At 38.2% G+C, this 14,375-nt stretch overlaps 1 protein-coding gene across 2 annotated transcripts in view; it reads right to left on the minus strand.

Moving 5' to 3' along the window:
* TRIP11 (thyroid hormone receptor interactor 11) overlaps nt 1-14,375 on the minus strand; it is a 44,304-nt gene that overhangs the window by 8,564 nt on the left and 21,365 nt on the right. For both annotated transcript variants that reach the window (XM_032233187.1, XM_032233180.1), the window contains exons 11-15: nt 13,333-13,473; nt 13,050-13,243; nt 12,669-12,832; nt 7,192-7,295; nt 5,778-5,877 (exon numbers count right to left, since the gene is read on the minus strand). In XM_032233187.1, coding sequence (XP_032089078.1) covers nt 5,778-5,877; nt 7,192-7,295; nt 12,669-12,832; nt 13,050-13,243; nt 13,333-13,473 — 703 coding nt within the window. The remainder of the gene's footprint in view (nt 1-5,777; nt 5,878-7,191; nt 7,296-12,668; nt 12,833-13,049; nt 13,244-13,332; nt 13,474-14,375) is intronic.

The following is a 14,375-nucleotide window of genomic DNA, read 5'->3' on the forward strand; positions in this document are numbered from 1 at the left end:
AAACTTCTGTTGACCCAGACACTTAAAATATTGCCTTTCAATTTGTTAACCATTTATGGAAATTCAAAAACCTAAATCTAGTATGTCTTTTGTTTTTCCACAATTGTAATATCTGGTGCCAAAATAATCAATTTAAAAATCCTTCAGCAGTTCAGGCCAAGAAAACCTTGTCTAGGAATGTATTTGGCCACTATTCAACACGACATTATATGTTTTCTTGTGCAAATAATAGTCTTTGAATAAAGTCTCCATTACTTGAGAAAAGAAAAAAAGTAGACTAGTTAAAGGTAAGATTTGATAGATATTAACCTCCAATCATTGCCATGACCTTTAACTGGGCGAAACGGTGTGTCATAGGATAACAATTTCTGAACCAAGTTACCTTAAAGGGGTTACAGAATATGTCCAAAATCTGGGACCCACAATTACCAAAGGAATGAAATTTGGGGAAGTTGTGGATGCTTCAGTGCTATTGGCTGTTGCTGCGGTCATGTGATTTTCATTTTCAGTAAATGACGGTATATAAACGTGACCCAGGATAATGTTCCAGGATCCAGTATGATTTGGTCAGCGGGACCAAATATTTATTCTTCTAAACTCTGGGCTCGTGCTTGAGCTGCTCATCAGGGAAATTCTCTCTCTCCAGAATATGTGCAAATAGAACTGCCCTGTGCATATATTCTGGAGAGAGAGAAAGGTTCCCTGATGATGGGCTCCAGCATGAGCCCAAAAATTTGGAAGAATAAAACTTTGGTCCTGGTGACCAACTGAGATTGGAACTTTCATTTCAACATTCCTTGAGAGTTTCCCAGCCAATCACCCAATCCCTTGCTCCCTCACTGCACAGTTTCTCGTGCAGTGGCTGCTGATCTCATGTGGCCATCCAGGAGCAGCCACTTACCTGCCTGCTGACAACTGTTTGTGTTAGGCTTAGGGAAAGGAACAGGGAAGATTTCTGATCATCCCTTCCAGATTCCCACAAGGAAACTCAATGGAGAAGTTGGCAGGAACTACCAGTTTTTGTTTCCACTGGTTTTTGCCTGTCTTGCTGATTGAAGCTCTGCTAAGATAATGTAATATCTCTGAAACAATGCCATTAGGGCATGGGTTCTCTAGTATATTTTAATAGCTCTGAATCTATCAAGAAACAGGCTATATAGAGTATTGTTCTTCCTTTGTCTATTACACAGTAATTTACTGAAGTATTTTTGCAAATTTCCTCCCCCTATACAGTGCAAAGCATATCTCTGTGAGATAAACTTTGTCCTGTGCCCTGAATATTTGTGTATTCAAAAGAAGCACTTGCCCTTTTCCTTGGATTTAAAGCCAATGACTTCCTTACAGAATAGAATAGCTCAACTGCATTGACAGCTGCCAAACTCTGAGTTCAGGCACACGTTCTGCTTGCTGCTGCACGAAGTTGCTTCACTGACCATTTGCAGGAAACATAACATCATAATGTCCATTTCAATATAATACTACTGTTGAAACAGACCAAAAGTGCTTTAAATGTTCCTTCTTATTCCAACAAAAGGCAATATAAGGTGTATGAAAGGGGGGCCTCATCACATTCGTATCAGTGAGCTGTTCATCTCCAAATGGCTTGATTCGTTCTACTACAGAACATTCCCTCCTGTCCAACTGCTGGGCCATATATCTGTTCTGTGATATTGCTTTTGAGAACGAAATTTCAGCCACTTTATTTGCTGAAAATATTGACATACTGATCTACAAATCTCAGAATAAGATTTGATATGGCAAAGAATATCCCATAACCTAAAATATGTTGTGCATGCCAATTACAAGAAGGCAATTCAAAGGTAAAACAATGGGTATGAAGCACAGTGAAACTTGGCTGCAGGATGTACTATGTACTTTACGTGCTAATATCCCATTAAAGTACAAACTGAAAACACACAGCTGGAATTTAGGGCAATGTTTATGCAATTAAGCAATAAACATCACAGTTTCTTGTACAGTGGCTGCTGATCTCATGTGGCCAAATCCCAAATTGCTCCACATCCCCAACTGCTTTACAGACCACAAATACTATTCTCACATCTAATGATCAAAGCAGATGTGCATTACATGAGGGTAAGGTGAAATAGTATCTTGCTCAGAATAACCCAGATACAGTTTATAGGCTTTGAACTGATTCTAATTACTGTAAAGCACTTTGATTTTATTTACTTTTTTTAGTAGAGGTAACTGCTTTCTTTAAAGGACAATAAACAAAACAGAATGTTTTTGAGAGCATTATTAAGTAATGATGAAAATACAATCTGGCTTTTTGCCTGCTGTTCTTTCTCCTGTAAATATTCTCATTTTGGATTGACAGAATCGTCATTCAGGAAATCAGCAGAATAACGAATGATTGCCATGAGAGGAGAGCTTTAAAGGCATATTTATTTTATTAAAAATATTGCCATAAAGAGAATTTTGGCTACATTTTATTAAAATACAAGTCCATATGAGTACATTTAAATTGCACTATTAAGAAACAATCTCCATCTGAGTTATGCAAAATAAGTTTGTCTGCACTGCTATTCTTACATATATATTTGCAATACTAAGATAAGCAGAATTAGCTTCATTTTTGGAAAAAAAAGTGTTTATCTTGGCAAATCTTTCTACCGTCTGGCCAAGATGTAAATAAAATATATTGTGACAGCATTTATCAACACTTCAGTATATTTAGTCCAAAAATAAGGAGGCAAAGTTGAAGGCAAATGCACAAGTGGATTCACTATATTTGTACAGCCGAGTGCGTGCTTGAAATGGTTGTTTTTTAGTCTAGAACAGTGATGGCGAACCTATGACACACGTGTCAGTGCTGACACGCGTAGCCATTTGGGGTGACACGCACAGGATTTCATGCGATTTATCCTCGGCTCCTGCACGGCCGCCGAGGATGAAAGAATCTGTGCTGGAGGAACGGGGGGGGACGTGTGATCTCCCCCGCCCACACTCACTTACTGTATCGCCGCTGCCCCTTTCTGAGCGCAGGGGCTGCTGGTAAGGCGTGCGTGCCGTGCGCACACACGTCATCAGCGCGGCGAGGGAGGACCCGCAGGAGAGGAGCGCGGGAACAGTGCGCGCCTCTCTCCAGTCAGGCCGGCACAGAAAGTCTACTCCTGGGACTGTCGGTTACGACCGCACCACAGCAGGGAACAGCGGAGTGCCAACGGGAACTGTGAGCGCCATTAGCAGCAAGTATAAATTGCGCAAAATTATGTTTTTGTCAAAGTGACACACAACGCGAGTTATGCTCGATTTTTTGCCGATTTTTGACACACCACGCCAAAAAGGTTGCCCATCACTGGTCTAGAAGTTTGTATTTTCTGAATAGAAAAGCTACCTAGTACAGGTTTCTTCTTGTGAAAGGAGATATTGATACATATTTCATTGCATCAATATAATACTTGTAATCGTCACTACATTTTAGCAGCTGTCAACCATCTTTGGCCCTACCACATTTCTCTCAGCTTCAAATCCAGTTGTTTAACCAATATGGCCAATTATGACAAATGCTGGAAAATAGAATTCAGAAATACATGGAAGGTAACAAGCTGCTGACCCAACTTTAAATTAATGAAAGCACTTCATGTAGCAGGAATCAATATTAATAGGGTCTTTTCAACTTCTGAAAAAGGTATGTATGTATCTGGAATGTATTTCCTGACAGAGGAATGTAATGGGAGCAGGGATTAAACAGCATTATAGCATAAGTACAATGAATCTCAACAAACCAAATTAACACATACCTTACCTGTAGCAATATTCTTGGCTCTCATCTGCCCAATGAAGAAATTAAATATTTGTATTTGGAGAAGATAAAAAAAGTTGAAAACAGAGGATTTACTTTTTGATGAAATATTATTTATGAAAAATTGTTGGAATTTGATTAGATTATATTCCTCACAAAGCAAGTTTCCAATTCCCATTTTCTTACAAGGACAAAATGTCTTAATTTTAATGATCAATAGATTTTATAGAATAGAATTTATGTGCAGTACAGAATTAAGGAAACTATTTTACCTTACCTGTTTTGGAAGTTTTCTAATAAAAATAAACAATGTCCAGAAAATATGTGTAAATTTCTAATGGTGTTCAGGGAAAAGTTAGCAATCAAAAAGGATCTTTTTATTTTCTATTAATGTATTCATGAAAGTATACGGAAATAATTCAATTGTACGTCCTCAAGATACAGAAAGATTCTTGACAGACTAGAACACTGGACCCTATCAAACAAAGTAAAATTCAGTGGCGAGAAAAGTAAGATTTTACATTTAGACAAGAAAAAACCAAGTGCATAGAATAGGTGGTACTTGGCTCAGTAATAGTATTGTTATCTATTATTACTATTATTATATCAATTATAATAGTAACCACTTAAATATGAGCCAGCAGTGTGCTGCAGCTGTCAAAAAGGCCAACACAGCCTCAGTCTACATTAACATAGGGATAGAATCAAGATCATGAGAAGTGTTAATACCACTTTATAATGCCCTGGTAAGGCTAAACGTGGAATATTGCATCCAGTTAGTCGCCATGATATAAAAAAAGATGTTGAGGCTCTACAATGAGTACAGCAAAGAGCAACAAAGATGATATGGGAAATGGAGGCTAAAACATATGAAGAATTGTTGCAGAAATTGGGTATGTTTAGTATAATGAAAAGAAAGACCAAGGATGGCATAGTAGCAGTATTCCAATATCTAAGGGGTTGCTACAGAAAAGAGGGGGGTCAACCTATTTTCCAATGTTGCAGAAAATGACAGGGCTTAGACGTCTCGGGATTCAAGGAGAAGTTTATTGGCAGCCAGGTTCAGAAAACTAGTCAAAGGCTAGTATTGCAAGTTCTGAACAACCTTCATCATTGAAGCACACATTCTTATACATTCTCAATGGCAGCGTAACATGGAAACACTTAACTCATTTCTTATTGGTTACCTTGAGGAAAGAAGCCTCATAAGCAGATATTGTCTGTCTTCTCCTTTTGTCTTGGACCATAGGTACTGACTACGTGTCTCAGTATGAACTTTAGCTGAACTCTGTGGTTTTGGACATTTGACATAAGAACTTTTACTGGAACTTTTACTGGACTTCTGTGGTTTAGGGCTTGTGACATTTTCCTGTTTTTGTACAAGTCTTACAAGCAGGCTTTTATCTCTCCCTTCTGCCACGTCTTTCTTTTATATTTTAATTCACATTTTTATCCTGCTTTACCACTGTACTGAAAGCAGAACAAGAAGCAATGGAGGGAAAACTAATCAAGGAGAGAACTGAGGAGAATTTTCCTAACAGTGAGAACAATTAACCAGTGGAACAACTTGCCTCCAGAAGTTGTGAATGCTCCAACATTGGAGGTTTTTAAGAAGAGATTGGACAACCATTTGTCTGAAATGTTATAGGGTTTCCTGCTTGAGCAGGCGTTTCTATTAGAAGACCTCCAAGGTTCCTTCCAACTCTGTTAAATTAAACTGTTACAGTATGTCTTATTCTGATTCTAGAATTGCCTCACTGGAGTAAGAACAACATGGGGCATACTGTGGTTGTGATCAGTGAATCCACTACAATACTAATGAAGGAAGAAATATTTGTACAAATACAAAGGAGCTACTTACTTTCTTTTTCATTAATTGTAGAAAGTAAAATGACTTTTAAAGAGGAAGATTCAGTCATAGCTTTATACTGACATTTAATCTTAGTAAAATAGAAGATAGTTTACATACTAGCACTTTGTTTACTTTTTAAAAAAATAATAATCTTGTTACCTTGTCTTTTAAATTCTTCAATTTGTTCTTCTTTCAGATCTAGTTGCTCTGTTAATCTTGATGCAGAACCTAGAGCTTCATTTGCTTCATCCAACCTTTCCTGTATGATGAGATGAATTGTTAAAGTAAGTTTACCATGGTTATCAGAGCAAACAAAAAATTATCTTATATTTCACTTTTATGGATCACACATAAACACATATATTAATTTTATTAAAGTAAAACTTGTTATAGACAGTGAGTGCAAGAAAGCAGTGAGACATTTCTATCCTTCTCACAAATTCTTTCATACACTGTTTACTCTTATCTTTCTAAATCTGTCATCTAGCATCTTGCTTCCTACAGTGGTGCTTAAAAGTTTATGAGCCCTTTTGAATTTTCAATATTTCTGAATAAATACGTAGATTAAAATATAACTTTTTGGCTTGAATGAAAACTAAACAAAAGGCAACACCACTTCCCAGCTTAATAAAGTTATTATACTCATCTGTGAAGCATGGTGGTTAGCATATAATATTTTGGGCCTAATTTGCTGCCTCAGGACCAGGACAGCTTGCCACTATTAATAAAACTATGAATTCTGAATTGTACCAGCAAATTCTACAGGAAAAATGTCAGAGTATCGGTCTATAAACTGAAGCTTAAGAAAAAGTGGCTCATGCAGCAAGGCAACAACTCAAAACAAGCAAGCTGTATGATTCAAGATTGGCTAAAGCAGAAAAAAAGTTAATATTTTAGAATGGCCAAGTTAAAGTCCTAACTTGAATCCTATAGAAATGTTAGGGAAGAACTCAAGGCAGACAGTTTATGCAAGGAACCCCACCAACATCCCTGAGTTAAATTGCTCTTTAAGGAGAAAGGGATTCAAATTCCTTCAAACTGATGTGCTAGATCAGGGGTGTCAAACTCGTGGCCCGTGGGTCGGATGTGTCATGCGCTGGCCATGCGCACCCCCATTTTAGCGAAGGGGAAAAGTCGTGATATGTCATGTGATGACAACGTGATGCTGCAAGTTTGACACCCCTGTGCTAGACTGATCAACAGCTATTGGAAACATTTAGTTGCAGTTATTGCTGCCCAAGGGGGCCACACCGGTTACTGAAAGAAAAATCATACTTTTGCCACACATAAATATGTACACAGATCATTTTCCTTCATAAATAAATGAACAAGTATAACACTTTTGTTTTATTTGTTTAACTGGGTTGTTTTTACATAGTGTTAGGACTTGCGTAGAGAACAGATCATGTTTTAGGTTGTATTTGTGCAGAAATATTGAAAATTCAAAAGAGTTCACTGATTTTAAGCAGCATTGTACAACAACTGTTACCGTTCCTTAAAATTTTTCTGATTCTTTTTCTTTGCTGAGTCAGTTTGAATAAACAAGCTGAGCTAGAGAATCATCTCAACTTACTTGCAACAAAACCACTTTGTCTTGTAACTGCTCTGCTTTCTTCTTCCATTCTGCAGTCTGCTTTTGGGCTTTTTGTAGCTCAGCTGAATACATGGCTTTCTCTTCTAAAGTTAAAATATGCTTATTTAGCTCTTTAAAACACATTCATGATTAAAATCAGATATTGAGAGAACAGCTTGTTCAACAGATTTAGTGTCATCAAAACGGTACCCAGGGGCTTCCTGGGGGCGTGGCCTGTTGCCGAGGAGGGCTCCACCGAGCTCCTCAGAGATCTGGTCTGTATATCTAAATAACATCACAGATAGCACCCCTTTTTGGCTAAGAAAGGGGCAGGGAGGGTAGCTCCGTAGACTAGGGTCTATTCGTAAGCCACAGCCTTTTTCTTTTTTTGGCTGTGGAAGAGATTAGATCCAGCCGAAGCGGAGCTTTTATCTCCGGCCAGTTCTTCTCAGCTGCCTTTTTTTTTTTTTTTTGGCAGCCCCAGACAGGCCAGCCCCCCCCAGGACAAAACAAAGTTTTTTTTCAAGCTAGATTTGATACGGGAGGGTACCACCCCTGTGAGATTTATGCTTTTATTACTATCTTAAATACCAGCACCATTCGTCTTAAAGACTTCTTTGTTTAAATAGACTTCAAAATGGCGATTTCTCTCCGTGGATGATTACTGGATGTACTTAGCCGGGCTTATCTTCCTGCAGACCGCTCCTTAACAAAATAAACTCTTTTTCTTTGGAAATAGAGGGGAGCGAAGCGCTGCTTATTTGTTTATTTATTATGGCACCCAGATCAAAGAAGCGTCTTGCTACAAATGTGTCTAAAGAATTTAAAGAATCTTTTTTGGAAATACAGCCTTTGTCTCCTACGCCCTCTACTGGAGAAGTTTTAACACAGGAATATCTCTTTAAAATCTTTGATGCCTTTAAGCAAGAACTTAAGGAATTTGTATTGCAACTTTATGATGATCTAAAATCTAAAGTTAATCAAATGAAGGCGAATACGTTTGCAGCCGTGTCTGCCCTGTCGGATTACTCTGCTGAAATAGAGAACAAATTGGAAAGTCTGGAGAAGGCTAATTTTGATTTGACTACCAATATTCAAATTTTACAAGAAAAAATTAGAAATAACGAAGAACAGCTTATGATGCTAAATTTTGATAGGAAGGCATTTTCAATAAGAGTCAGAGGATTCCGTGAAAAGGAGCAAGAGAATTTGAAACAGACCTTTGCTGAAGCCTTCAGCCATGCGCTGGGAAGCCCGGGACTTAACTTTGATTGGCAGATTCGGAAAATCTATCGCCAGAATTCATTGATAGCGGAACAGCGACAGCTCCCGAGGGATATAATTATACATTTCTCTACAAAAGAATCTAGAAACGCGATTGTGCAAAAGTTTCATAATAACAGTCTCCGAGTTGATGACCAGGACGTGATTGTCTTCAAAAATATACCTTCCCAGATGTTGAAAGCAAGAAGGGACTACACCTTTTTAACTAAAGAGCTTAGGAGTCAACAGATTCGATACAGATGGGAGGCCCCTGCCGGCATCACGGTTACATTTGAGAATCAAAGATTTCGTCTTAATTCTGTTTCAGAGGCTCAAGATTTCTATTGTAGGATTCTGAAGGCGGGACTTCCTGATGCGCTTGGAAGAGAGGAAAGACAAGCGGAAGGAGAAAGCAAACGGCTGGCCATGCGGCTGCAAGATGGAGGGGGTAGCCCCTCCTCCCTCGGAGAAGCAGAAGAACGCAGATCGAGAATTTAGATACTTCAAAAGACTTCCTAAAGTTGAGGACTGAATGGGGGTTTGAGACCTCTCTCCGGTAGAAAAAGTGGACTAATTTTTATCAGAAGGGAAAGCTGGGTGAAACTACTTTGAGCTAGATTCTAAAGTAACGTTAGCATAAATTTGATAGTGGATAAAAGAATGCGGAATGATTTATGTTTTTTAAACTTTGTTAGATGGGACTATTTTAAAATAGAAGGTTAACTGACTTCTGCTGAAAGTATTATTTGAATATGATCCATGCTATTTAACTTTTATTTGAAGGGAAAGTTGGTTGTAATAGTTTTGAGTTACATTTCAAATAAACGCTAGTATAAATTTGATAGTGGTAAATATTAGACAAGCAAGAGATGAGGGTAAAATGCATGTGGAATGAACTACGTTATTTGAGGTAAATACCAGACAAGCAAGGGAAGAGGGCAAAATTTATGTTGTTTAAAGCTTATTAGAATAAGAAGCCGCTTGGGATTATTTTAAGATAACTGTAAAAAGAATGCGGAATGATTTATGTTGTTTAAACTTTGTTAGAAGCGACTACCTTAAAATAGAAGGTTAACTGATTCTTGCTGAAAGTATTATTGGAATATGTGGAATGATTTATGCTACAAATCGCTCTGAGTTATATTTTAAACAAATGTAGTATAAATTTGATAGTGGTAAATATCAGATAAGTGGGGGATGAGGGTAAAATACATGTGGAATGAACTAAGTTATTTAAATCCTATTAGAAGGGGAAGTCGGTTGGAATTATCTTAAGATGAAATTGATTCCTGTGTAAAGTAATATCTGATCTACGCTGCTTAACTTTACTAAGAAGGGGAAATCTGGTTAGATTATTTTGAATTACTGTTTGAAAAAGGGGTAAAGAAAGATCACTTACGTTGTTTAAATTTTACTAGAAGGGAAAGTTTGATTACTTGTCTGTAAAGTTATATTTGAATATATGGCATGAACCACGTTGCTTAAATCTTATTGGAAGGGATCATAAGGTTTAGGAAGGGAACGGGAGAGCCTACAGAAGGTCGGGGTAAATAGCAAAGAAGTAAGAGATGAGAATAAAATATAGATAGAATGATTTATACTATTTAAGCATAGATAAAGATGGGGGGCTGAGATCAACACAAAGAGTGGTTTCTTTTTTTCTTTTTTCTCTTTTCTCTTTTCTTTTTTTCCCTTTTTTTTTTTTTTCTTTCTCTGCTTTTCTTTTCTTTTTTTTTTTTTTTGATATATTACTTTTATTTTTTAATCCATATGTATACAAGATATTTTAGATAGAAGGTAGTGCCAGGTGTGGGCCCTGGGAAGTCGGGAGGATTAGGGATGGGGATTGTGGGGGGTGGGGTGGGGGGGTGTTAATATAGTTTTAATAAGAACAAGAATGTATTTATATACGGTGGTCCTTTTTTTATTATTATTATTATTATTTTCCTTGGTTCACTTTACTTTTATCAGATCAAACAATACTCGAATAAAGGCATACACCAAGGAGGGAGGTAGAGGGAAGGAAGAGGGAGGAGTAAGGAAGGAGTAAGGGGAATGTAAGGAGTAGGGTGTCTGGGGAGTAAGGGGAGAAGGAAGGTTTGAGGGGAAAGGGAAGTAGGAGGGGAGTGTTAGAGGGAGAAAGGAAAGTTGGAGGGGGTAGATGGGGTGTATGGAGGATGGAAGGGTTAGGTGGGGTTGTGAATGATGAGTTGTGTTTCCTTTTTATTTGTTCGTTTTATTCCCTTTTTCTTTTTTTTTCTTTTCTTATAGTAAATACCCTGTATATAAATGATTGCAAATGGAATGTGAAAATTGAATAAAATATTTTATACTCAAAACGGTACCCAGGGCTTACCATGAAGGTCTTTTTTTCAGAGTGAAGCCAGGGAATTCTGAAATGGGGCATACCATAGGGGTGTGTGTGTGTGTGTGTGTGTGTGTGTGTGCGTGCGCGCGCGCGCGTGTATGTGATATCAGTCTCTGAGGAGGCGGCTGGCTTTTTTGCTGGAGTATTTTCTGAAGTACATTCCTAGCAAAAGATCTTTTGGCCAAGAGTTAATCTTATAGAGCTATATAAGGAATGGCACAAATACCAGATAGCAATCCTACAAATGTTACCAGAGTGCCAAAAATGTCAAGGGGAGCCAAGCTGGCTGTGCCATCTTGTCAGCAGTGCAACCATCTTGCCAGTCAGGGATATGATTAAATCAAACAGATAATCCTAGCATCCTTAAATGTTTTCACTGTCGGCATGCATGAACTGATTTTAGCCTTCCTAAACCAAGGAAGAACTTTGTAGCTAGCATGTCCAAGGGGGACCCAGTAGAAAAATAAGATTGGTGTTTTAGGCCTAAGTTCTCACAGACTTCTCTGAGTGGAATTAGATGTCCTTGCCCCTACCAAGTGACTTTTTTCTTTCCTACAATCTTCACCCTCTACAGCAGGAGTCATGAGAATGATCCAAAAAGGTACAGGACACACAGGAGGGATTGGTATGATTTTCCCCCTTACTTTACTTGCTCCTCTGGCTACAGGTCCCAAGACTGGACATCCTGCTTTTCCAGTTTCTGCCAAGAGTGTGTGGACACAGGGTTGGACCTCTTCTGATATTAGGAACCTATTGCCTTCACTTCTTTGGAGAAGAGAAAGTCATTGATGCTTCACAAGGGACTACAGGTAGTCCTAGACTTACAACTGGTAGCTTAGTGACCAAAGTTATGATGGACCTCCCCATGGCTACTTGTAATCCAGATTTGAAGTTCCTATAGCTGCCACACTCCCTGAGGTCATGTGATCGCCTTTTGGGCAACTAGTCCTCATTACAGGAAAACCTGGTCACATTTTTTCTGGCATTTACTTCCTTTTTTTGGCAAAAAAAAGTCCGTGCAGACAATGGATTCACTTAACAACCACTTAACCATTTAATAACCACAGTGGTTCATTTAATGCCTGCTGCAAAGAAGATAGAAAATTGGTCATCGTGGTACACACAATGCCTTGCTTAACAACTGGCATGGTCCATAATTCTGGGCCCAATTATGGTAATAAGCCAAAGATTAATTGTATTGCCAGTTTGATGGCAAAGATCCAGGAGATGGTGGTGAAAAACTGGTGCCTTTGGTTTTCATTTCCTCTGGTTGCCCAAGCCATAAAACATTCCAGTACTGATAAGAGGCACATGGTTTTTTATTTATTTGACTTAAATGGTTGCTGAATCAGAAAGAGTCAAAGTAATCTGCAATGTTTAACTTGGGAGTTTTGGTTTGATTGCATTGTTCTGAAGGAATAAGAAGAGGGAGATAAGGGAATATGATGCTGTAAAACTTTAAGGAATTCCTGGACAGTGTATTTCTGCCTTTACTTTGTTAGTCATTGACCTGAGGTTACTCTATAGGATGCCCAGAATACAGCAAATGGAAAAAGCAAACAAGCAAAATGTGTAATGAAGGTATATGTGTAGTGAACTTTCCAGGTGGAGGTTCGGCAGAGTTCACAATGTGTCTAATCGCCACAAAAAAGGAAGTGTTGGAATTAGAGAACATAGACATCTCCTGCTACAGAAAAGAAACTTTTCTAACCCTGCCCCTAGAGTGAATGGGATGGAACTTCCATTTTAAAATGCCCCACTACAGAAAAAAAAATCAGTAATAAAATAGTATTACATTTTTAGATTACAAGGAAAGACAATCATGGCAATGTATACTTAAACTTACCCCGTTGAAATTGCTCTAGCACCATCTGCAGGTTTGTGAGGGATATGGCATACTGTTTAACTTGGTCTTGGGAAAGTGTTAGCTGAAGCATAGTCTCATCTCTTTGTGCGGTAACAAGGTTCAATTGTTCTTGCAGAGATTCCACCTGCATGCTTGCCTGATGGCTTCAAATAAAACATAAATAGTATTAGAAATACTAATGTTTTATTTCCAATTTGTATTATCTTTTATTACACACATGCCTAGTTAAAATGTTTGGGGAGGAGCCTTTATTATACTCTGCCCAGAGTCCATTATGACTGGGCCAAGTAACATTTCTTGCATCCGTTTTTTGAATATGTCTCCATGCAAACAGCAGTTACTGAGGAGACAAACTATTACCTGACATTTTCCACTACAGTTGATGAAGACTGAAGCTTTTCCTCCAAATCGCGGACTTTCTTTTTTAGCTTTGATTCCCGATCCTCAGCGGCTAAAGCTTCACGTGTGGAGGTATCTTCCCTTTCCAAAAGATGATTGCGTAACCTGTCTAGCTCTTGATTTAGTCGCTGCTCCTTCTCACGTAAATATTGCACCTGCATGTGGATTGAAGCAATATTCTTTCAGTTCCTTATGTTACTATCACCTATGAATCACTCACTAAATTCTTGCACCCTTTATTTACCTCATTCTGTAGCGCGCTAGTCTCCATTTGTTTCTGTTTGAGGGCCAACATGACTTGGTCTCGCTCTTGTTGAAAGGCAACAGCTTTTTCATGCATTGACTTGGCTTCATTTAGCAGCTGGTTTAGTTCTCCTGTCTTTCCCTTTCACAAATAAAAATAACAAGCGGATTAAAGCTCTGGGATATCATGTCAAGATAAGCAGATTTTGTTTGTTTGAACAGGCAGAAGAGTTCAAAAAAATGTGGCCACCCACCAATTTTATTTTCTGCCGTTGCCTATGCAGCTCACATGGATTCCCAAAACATTCTTTTAAGTAAAATTGATTTGACAAACTGAAGTTTTGCATTATGCCAACTTCCTATACATGTTAATTAATTAAAAGACCTTAAGAATATAAGTGTAGCCCTGTGAGGAGTTGATGATCATGATGATAATAAATAATTTAGAGATAGTCCTTGACTTACAAGAGTTTGTTTAGTGACCATTTGAAGTTACAACGGCACTGAAAAAAGTTACTTATGACCATTTTTCACACTTCTGACTGTTACACCATCCCCATGGTGACGTGATTTACAATTGGAGGCTTGACAACTAGTTCATATTATTCATGAGATAGCTGCAGGGCCCCCGGGTCACGTGATCACTTTTTGCAACTTTCGGACAAGCGAAGACAATGGGGAAGCCAGATTCACTTAACAACCATGTTACTAATTTAACAACTTAAATGATTCACTTAACAAATGTGGGAAGAAAAGTCATAAAATGGGGCAAAATTCACTTAACAAATTTCTCACTTAACAACATAAATGTTGGGCTTAATTGTGGTCATAAGTGGAGTATTAAATTTATATGTTGCATGACCATCACATCCAATTAAGGCCCATCTAAATTTGCCATTGTGTTTCTCCTATGGCCAACCAGAAAGTAATTCAAGTCAGGTGGCCATTCCCAGGCTCCATTTTCCTTACCTATGCTCTGAATTCACTTTCTGAATTCAGCATAGGAAATGGGAATCCTACATCAAAGTTTAAGTAACATGACAT

The sequence above is a fragment of the Thamnophis elegans genome, chromosome 1, assembly GCF_009769535.1.
Source record: "Thamnophis elegans isolate rThaEle1 chromosome 1, rThaEle1.pri, whole genome shotgun sequence".
In the NCBI taxonomy this organism is placed as follows: domain Eukaryota; kingdom Metazoa; phylum Chordata; class Lepidosauria; order Squamata; family Colubridae; genus Thamnophis; species Thamnophis elegans.